This window comes from Diabrotica virgifera, chromosome 5 (assembly GCF_917563875.1).
Source record: "Diabrotica virgifera virgifera chromosome 5, PGI_DIABVI_V3a".
Lineage (NCBI taxonomy): Eukaryota > Metazoa > Arthropoda > Insecta > Coleoptera > Chrysomelidae > Diabrotica > Diabrotica virgifera.
Genome location: NC_065447.1, coordinates 82,691,942 through 82,701,767, shown reverse-complemented (window position 1 = coordinate 82,701,767; position 9,826 = coordinate 82,691,942). Strand labels below are relative to the sequence as shown.

Sequence of the window (9,826 nt, the reverse complement as noted above, 5' to 3'; positions counted from 1 at the left end):
TTATTCGCAAATTTTCAAGCAAATCGATCCATTCTGTAAAAATTGCGAGGTTTTGTCCTATTTTAAGCTTCATTACTTGGACTAAAATATGTATCGAGAAAAACAAAGCTATCAGGATATATAAAACGGTAGTAACGGTAATGAGGACCACAGTGAAGTATGGTAGCTTATAACGATCGGATGGACAAGAGGTCATGGGAGCTGAACCAGAAGGATCAGGACGATATTATCCTTAGATGGAATAAGGAATAACCGAAGATGGAAAGGTCCAATCGCCTACATTAACGACACAAAGGCCACGTTGCTCAGTCGGAAGAGATGTATGCGTGGTTCTTTGGGTTGGGCTTCTGTTGCAATAAAAGATGTTAAATGAATAAATAATGATATGCGAATAGAGCTAATGAAACGACGGTAGACAAAAGATAAATAGATAACATTAACTGATGGTTTGACTCATGGACTCTAAGAAAACGAAAATACCTACTGAATACACAAACGAAAATATTGGGCGCCTGGGATTTTTACCTCTAAATCCTCAAAGGAATAATTAACGAAACATAACACAGCAATAGAAAAATTAGCAACACTACTACGACAAAACAACAATGTTCTAGTCTTGAGCTGTAAATAATAATTAAATAAAATGCAACATCGTACACTTTAATAAAACATTTATTAAAATTCTCAACGAAATCTCAATATTTACACAATACGTACATATGCAGTGTAAGATCGCCAACAACAAAATTAAGAAACCAAAAAAATACCTAAACAGTTAATCTGTAAAACAAAAGGTTGACGAAACAATAACTGCCGAATGTAATTGTTATCACTGCATATAAATTGGTGTATTCACTAACACAGTAAAACCAAAAAAATGCGAAATGTAAGTGAACGAATATAACTCTTATTAACTCAAAAAATGAACTGAAGTTACTCAAAAAAATAAAAAATCGATACTCTAATTAAAATCTAAAAATCTTAACGTTCACTTACAACATAAAAAGGAAAGAGCTCTTTGCTTAAATCATAAATCTAATACTTAATAGTACTCCTAATATAAATTTATATAAAAAAAATCCGAAAAGGTTACGCATATTAAACTCAAACTCAAAATGTCTTTTATTTACATGTTTATCTACTTTGAAATAAAAGGATAGTCAATCAATATTCACGTAATCAAATGAAACTGAATGTCCCGATAAGAATTAACTCTTGTCACAAAATATACACTAAAATATTTACTAACCTCCCTCACTTTCAGAAACAGGTAATGTTCGACCATCTGGCAAGGTCGCTGGCCTCTCAGAAACATTAGGCCATGTCCACACATGGCAGAAAAGTGACTGCAAAACATAAATCGGCACCTGCTTAGCCGGTACAGGTAACCAAAGGTAGCGTGACAATAGGGCCCCACCGAAGCAAAACGGGGTGTAGATCAGCGTAATAGAATAAGAGGAGGAGGTGGTAGATCGAGATGGAGTATAATGCGAACTTAGGTGGACCCTTTAAAAATAGAAAAAGGCAATTGTATTGAATGCATTTATAAAATATTGTTTTTTTAGAACTTACCGACACAAGCCGGGTCTACCAAACCTATGTCCACTAGGAATCACATGACTGCTCTCTATCAAAACTCAACTCACAAGATGACAAAATCGCACGGATTTCTGCTTAAATAGAGACGCTAGCTTGGGTAGGCGACTTCATCAACGGTCCTGATAAATATGCAAAAAAGGGCCTTATTAACATCGCGGCACAGACGTCAAATGTCTCAGATCCCCAATTCTCAAATGAGTTATGGCTATTAGTGGCTTAAGTATTAACGACTTATTCTACCTAAAAGCTATTAAATCCTCGCATTTTGCATGAGAACGCTTATATCGATAGGGCACATGTGTTTAAAAAAAAACACGCCGATAGAGACTCTGAAATCTACAGACAGTTAAGTCAAAAACCGTGAAGTGATGGGGACTGGATTAAAATCTACACTCAGAAAACTTAAACGTTACAAGCTAAGTATGGACAATGAAAAAATCAAATACGGAGAAATTGGAAAGATGAGAAAGAAAAACGCTCAGGGCTATGTATGGAGGCAAAAACACGGTAAAAGTTTGGGTGTGATGATCAAAAAGGAAGCTAGGGGAATTGTATAACGAACCAAGCACCGGTCGATTCATAAAGGCACAGAGAGTGAGATGGATGGGACATGTGATAAGAATAGAAAGCGGATGCCAAAGATCACGGGATCACTAAAACGGGATCCGATCACGAGAAGAAGAAAAGGAAGACCGAGAAAGAGATGGTTTGACTGCGTACTGCGTTTGAAAGAGCAACAAACAGGGATGAATGGAGAACGAATGGTAAGTCACTTTAGTAGGCAAGGAGCACGATTGGACTAAGAAGCTACCCCACTTGAAACAGGTTTTGTAATATATAGGTATTATATTATTGCATTAAATTAATTATTATATTTTTAGCCCTAGGCCTTCAAGGTCTGTTGAGCTTGGTAAATAAAGAATCAAATTGGCTTCCTAAACATTACTTGAGGCAATCTTCTTTAATTACTAGTCGAGATGTCGCAATTCGACGGCGTAATTTTCATATTTCACAGTAAAGGATGTAGGTGAGAAGCAGCAATTCACGGTTTTCTTTGTGCTAGACAGAAAAAAAAATTAATTTTTGTTTTAAAAATACATATAAAAGGAATGTGACATAAAGCTAAAGGGTTGTTTGACTCATAATACGGGTATTGTTAAAGCTTTAACATGTATATTTTCTCGGTTGAATAAACTGTTTGCTTTTTTACTCCGCTTTTGTGCTCTAGGGGAGAAAGGACATTTTTAATTGATAGAACTTGTTTACTAATTATTTGTGCTGGAGCGTTGGTTCACTTTGCCTATTATTTCAACTATTTTCGTACACATGTTTTAAAAACTTTTCCAGTTCTTTTTAAAACCTAGTTGCATTATTTATTTATTTATTTAGAGGCGAACTCATTTCACAATAATTACAAAATATAGTGTAAAACTTTCTGAACAATAATAATTGTTGGCAAAAATTTTAACTAAATACGCATTTTCTGAAAAAAACAAATTATATAACAAATATACTTACAATCATAAAATGTATAAAAAAAATAATAAAAATGCATTGGGGCTAGCTGTCATGTGGGAAGATAGGGCAACTGAATGTTTTACTGTTTGACAGTTCTGAATTTAATCAAATTAGTTTGATTTTTGTTGAATTAAAATATTAAAATACAACAAAACGTAGAGTAAGAAAACAATATATTAGATGAAGATTAGTAGAAATTTTGTTGGTAATCAAATTATGCAAATCAAAGCATTACCTGCTAGGTAGGTACATTTTCCTAATAGGTAAGTACCTAAGTAATTTTTTACTTATTATAATACTGAAACACTTACCTACACAACATTTGTTTACCCATAACCATTGACGTATTAATAAAATAACCGACATATTGAACAATTGTTGACAGGTCATTGTAATTACCCAATCAGAGCACATATAACGTTTCAGCCGCGCCCAGGACAAAGACTTTTGATGAATTCGCTCACATGTAAATTTACTCCCAATGCGCCTAAAGAAGTATAACTTCAATAAACATTATAGAAGTTCTTATGGACTCTGGACCCTCGATAATACTGTAATATTTCATTCTGCGTTTAAATTTTTTAAAAATACTTATTAGTTTTCTCAGGATTCGAAAAAATGAATGCATTTAAAAATAATTCGACTGAAATTTTGCGCCTACGCTCTCAAATAGGATTAAAGTATTATACATTTTTGTAATCATTATTTCAAAAGCTTTTAAATGAGGTGTCACATGATGTACTTTCCCATTTAAAAAAATCAAAGTTATGCCTGTCACCTGAAGACGGATCGCGTAAAGTTCGAAACATTGTTGCTATAATATACTATGATTATTTTAAAAATCGACCTGTCCGAGCGTTTTGCTTATGTGCTAAAAATAAATAAGTTAATAAGGGGGGGGGGGGTAACACGTGTTCCAGCGCACTGTATATCCAACATCGGATATACTTTATTTAAGTTTACAAAATTCCAGCTATGAAATTTTTTTCAAAAAAGCTTCGGAGCGATATTTTTTACTGAATTGTACTACTTTATTGTACCATATTATGTTTTACCGGCCACTCACGATATTGCGGCGTCGTTCGACAAAATCGTAGATGATACGCAGTACTGCAGCATCGAAACCATATTTTCTGTGCTGTAGTAAAATTGTAACGATTTTGTGGGATGCAAAGTCACACACGGTCAAAATTTTTGTCAATTAGTCGAATTCGACAAAATTGAACGACGCCGCAGAATCATGATTGGCTGGCTTTATCTACAGTCCGTAACAGACTAGTGCACCAGTGCACAGTGCCACAGTGGCACTGTGAATGAAAAATGAAATAGAAGCAAACCTAATACCTAATATAATGACATTCTCTCTCCCTTTTGTTGGCGCTAGATGGCGTCTGTTTTTACATAATGGGCGTTTTTAGATATTTTATGTTATGACTTTGTAAACTAGCACTTTACTTTCAACTGGAAGACTAATTATTTATCTTTCTGTTCCAGGTTAGTTGAATAAAAAGGTGAAATAGTAAAAACGTAAAAATGTAAGTATTTTTAGAATTAGTGAAATGCAAAACGAATAATAAATACATACGTTTACTTAATATCATTAGCTTTTCAAACAAAAACCCAAAAGAAAAATGCCGAGAAAGTTTTAAAAATGATTAAAGGTCGCAGCATATTATCATGCAGGTAGCGAATGAGCGGGGATTTTTGCAGTTAATCGAGCGCGTCAGATTATTACATGGAGTAAATACTAATCCCGCGATATTTCTCGAAATGAACATCAGATCGAAAAACTGAAAGGGGTTACTTTAAAATCTTAAATGGGAGCCCCCATTTTTTTATTGCAGATTTGGATTCCTTACGTAGAAATAAGTAACTTTTATTCGAGACATTTTTTCGAATTATGAAAAGATGGCGCTATAATCTAAAAAAAAAAGATTGTTGGAAATGGAAAATGAAATTAAAAATGGAAAGTCCCCACTAAAATGAAAAACTTTACTTAACTTTTTTTTTGATTTTAGGACATACTCTTCACAACCCAATAGGTCCCCAAAGCGCTCGAGTGACTGCACATTTAGCATACTTTGCTCCCCTACCAGAATCCAGAAACGTAGCGTTTGGTTTCCGAAAAATATTCATTTTAATGGTTTTAAATATGAACAATTCACAGTGTCTGGAACGTATCGTATTAGACACCTTTCAGTAAAATCAGGTTTTTCGGACACTACGCTACGTGCTAAAAACTCTACGTGCATGATAATATTTAAGTTCGATTTTCAAGAATCAAAGGACAAGTCGATGTTAAAAGATTGAATGTGTTAGGAGGGCTCAAAGGGCAACATGGTTCCCTGCTCGATAAGAACTTGTGGTTCTTGCCAGTTCAGTGAACACAGACCAGCTACATCGAGCACGGAGCACCCACGTATGGATACGTACCTTGACGATTTTGTTGGATGCACGGTCACACACGATCAAAATTTTTGTCAGTTATTCGAATTCGACAAAATTGAACGACGCCGCAGTCAGTATCGTGAGCGGCCGGCTTTAAAGTTAGTTGGCTGCTTGCAATAAAAACTGGATTTGTTTTTATTTATTTTTCGCCCATAGTAAACGTAGTGTCTGACTCTTCATAGTTCTCAAGCATATTTGTCTCATTATGAGAATAATATTTTTTATTAGGAATGTTGTTAATGTTGGTCAGTTATATCTCACGTTGACGTAATATCCGCATTGTTAGAAACAATAATTATTATCATTTAACAAGTCACTGTAAAATGTGGCTTATTAATCCGGAAGTTATCGTTCAATTTTACCGATAGGTTTATGACAATTTTACGCTACATGACTATTGTTGACGTAAAGGACAATGGCCTAGATATAATGGATAGTGGAATCTAAACGTAGCGGATATATTCCGAAAAAATGTAGTAAAAACCTTGAAAGTCCTAAAAATTACTCGGACAAGTTTCTAGTTTTAAAATACAGTTAGTATTTTTAAAATATCTATTAAAATTATCACAATGTAGCCATTGTGACTTGTGGAATAAAATTGTGAAAATCTTGTACCGCGTATTTACTAATATACTAATAATAGGCCAGTAAAGAAAAAAACAGCTGAAAAAATCTTATACAGGTTTTTAAAGGTTGTAAAAGGTAAAAGGAGTCTTGGGACGCCTGAAATTAAGTCCAGGAATATTTTAAACATCACGTCTTTTTACTAACATAATATAAGTAAACGATTTAAAAACATATAAATGGTTTTCACCCAAATATCTTGGTGACTCATGCATCTAAATTAACCTGTAATAAGCACTGATGATGGATTTATTAATCCGGAAACGTTCTGTGATGTAGTCTTTTTAGGATTTTTTTTATAAATATACCTTTTACAAAGGAATTTAACTATTTTTTTGGTTATGGTATCGAGTTAGCTACAGAAGTTTATTTTCCTCGTGGATTAATGTAAATAAATTTATTTTTTAAAACTGATTAATGGTTCATTCGTTCAGTGTTAGGTTCAGAATAAAGGTTCAATAATTATCAGAACTGGATTAATCAACAGTCTCTGGTGCAGTCGATATCTTCCAGAACCAGGCGAACTTAGGATATTGGGTTTTTTTTGCTGGTTTTTGATATCTCAACTTATTTCGAAGTTAAGTGCAGGGCCCACTTGTGAGTCCTTCAGGCACTTAGACCTCGTACGGTGGGTCCATTGTATCGACCCTACCATACGCACTAGGTCCATGGGAACCTGGTCTTCGACTGTAATCAGCAGGGGCTGCAAATATGAGCTCCTCCTGTCGCCCTAAACGTCCAATCGTTCAGCAACCTTATGGCCTCACAGAAAGCTACAGTCTCTTCAAGGGCTACTCCCTCAGCTGCATAAAGGCCGAACCCAGATAGGCCACCTTTGATAGTCCAATGCCGGATACTTCTAGAGAACAGGTGAGGAGGTTTCCTCCTTCTCATCACATAGACGGCACCGTGGGCCATCCGCCAATCCAAGCAGATGAAGGTGTCGCCGGAGTCTACAGTGACCGCTGACATAATGACCAACAGGGAGCATCTTCTAACGTCTAAAAGAAAAAGTCGGGCTGTAAAAATTTTTTAGGGCCCCGGTATGTGGAGCTTAGCATGTCTCATACCTCCACAACTAGACCAGGAATCCTGGAACCTCCGTAGAAGAAGCTCCTTGAGATTACCCCGACTAGTACTTAAGGTAGGGTGACCAAACGTCCCGTAAAAACGGGATTGTCCCGTTTTTTAACGATTTGTCCCGTGGTCCCGACAAAGTCTCTCGGGACGCCTAAATGTCCCGTATTTGCGTTTGGTTGATTTTATGTATCTGACTATTTTCTCTCTAATTGTTCTTCAATTTCGGAATTTGTTTTCATTTTTGTTTCTCCCTATCTTGTTACATTGTGGCCCAATATTGTTCTCATTATTTTTCATCAAATTGGCCCTTTCAAATTTCAGAAAGCTATCTTCCTCTTTCTTGTTCATCATCATTATTTCCATCCTATATCAATAGGTCTTATTAAGGTCTTATACAGGGTGTAACAAAAATACAGGTCATAAATTAAAGTACATATTCTGGGACCAAAAATAGTTCGAATGAACCTAACTTACCTTAGTACAAATATGCGCATAAAAAAAGTTACAGCCCTTTGAAGTTACAAAATGAAAATCGATTTTCTCGAATATATCGAAAACTATTAGAGATTTTTTATTGAAAATAGACATGTGGCATTCTTATGGCAGGGACATCTTAAAGAAAAATTATAGTGAAATTTGTGCATCCCCTAAAAATTTTATTGGGTTTTGTTCCCTTAAACCCTCCCAAACTTTTGTGTACGTGCTAATTAAATTATTATTGTGCTACCATTAGTTACACTATCTATTTTCAAAACTTTTTTGCCTCTTAGTATTTTTTCGATAAGGCAGTTTTTATCGAGATGCGGCTTCTTTTTTAATATGTTTACATACAAAATTTATGGGGGTTTTGTGCCTTTAAACCCCCCAAATGTTTGTGTACGTTCCAATTAAACTATTACTGCGGTACCATTAGTTACACACAGTGTTTTTAAAACTTTTGGCCTGTTTGTATTTTTCCGATAAAGCACCTTTTATCGAGATGTGACTTCTTTTTTAATATGGTTCAAAATATACCTAAAAATGTAAATCATAGATAAATTTTCATATTATTAAAAAGTCTCCATAATCAATCCATAATCGTACTTAACCATATATAATATGTGGTGGATTTGACAAATATTCAACATATCTCGATAAAAACTGACTTTTCGAAAAAGAACTAAGAGGCAAATAAGTTTTTAAAACATTGTGCTTAACTAATGGCACTACAATAATAATTAAATTGGAACGTATACAAAAGTTAGGGGGTTTAAAGGAACAAAACCCCCATAAATTTTTTAAGGGGTGTCCAACTTTCACTATAATTTTTTCTTAAGATACTACTGCCATAAGAATGCCACATGTCCATTTTCAATAAAAAATCTCTAATAGTTTTCGATATATTGGAAAAAATCGATTTTCATTTTGTAACTTCAAAGGGCTGTAACTTTTTTTATGTGCACATTTGTACTAAGGTAAGTTAGGTTCTTCTATCAAACTATTTTTGGTCCCGGAATATGTGATTAAATTTATGATCTGTATTTTTGTTACACCCTTTATATAGACATATTATTCTGAGTCTTGCTTCTCAGCAGATTTCTAATAATTTGAATGTTTTTATGCCTTTCAGAATTCTTTTCTCTGTTCTTTCTTTTCTGGTTTTTAGAGGTGGATACAGTTTCAAATTTATGGTTCTGTGTTATAAGATATTTCTGAGTTGTTGTGTTATCCTTCTCTGTCGTCATGTATTTTGTTTTCTGCTGGTTTATCTCTAGTCCTATTCTCTTCGTTTCCTTATCTAATTTTCCAACTGCTTTCATAAGTGTCATTTTTTAGTTGAAGTTGATGTGTAATAATGTTTTTGTTTGCAAAGTTTGTCCTCCTTATGATTACCATCAGATAAAATAGTGTTGGGGAGATATAATCACCTTGTTTTACGCCTTTGTTTACATTGATCTTCTTAGAAGTTGTTCCGTTGAAACTGATCCTTGCTCTGGTGTTCTTTAGGCTCACTGTTAGCATATGTCTTAATTTCTCTGGGATTCCAACATTCTCTAGTTCTAGCTCCTCGCATCATTTTGGTCCCATTGATTGTATCAAAAGCGCTTTTAAAATCTACGAATACAATAATTAGCTAAGTGCATTTCTCTGTTGTACTCTCTCGATTTTTGAATTATTTGCTCCACCGTATGTATGCAATTAATCTTCGACGTCGACCTCCCTGGTAATATGCATTCACTTCTCCCGATCTCCTTTTTTATACATAAGTACTACGAGTATAATACCTGAGTTCCAATTGTCTGGTAGTCTGTTTTGTCCATATTTGTTGTATTAGCTGGTTTATTTCTTTATGTAATTCTCTTCGTTCGTATTTTATTAATTCTACTGCTATTTCATCTTTTCCTGCTGCTTTCCCGTTTCCAAGGTTTTTAATATTTGTTTTTGTACTTCTTCTTTCTACTTCGTCGTTATCTTGTACGGTCTTACTTCTTCATTGCAGTGTGTTTTCTTCATAGTAGTGAATGGCATTTTTTCGTAATATTCTTACCATATTCTGCTGATCTGTTTGTCTTCAAAT

At 34.5% G+C, this 9,826-nt stretch overlaps 1 protein-coding gene across 1 annotated transcript in view; it reads left to right on the top strand.

The window, feature by feature from the left end:
* Window positions 1–4,640: 4,640 nt before the first annotated feature.
* The window catches only part of LOC114332980 (ubiquitin-like protein 3), a gene marked incomplete at its 5' end in the record, with an annotated part of 79,503 nt that continues 74,317 nt past the window's right edge, over window positions 4,641–9,826 (top strand). The window contains one exon of the mRNA XM_050651953.1: window positions 4,641–4,652. Coding sequence (XP_050507910.1) covers window positions 4,641–4,652 — 12 coding nt within the window. The remainder of the gene's footprint in view (window positions 4,653–9,826) is intronic.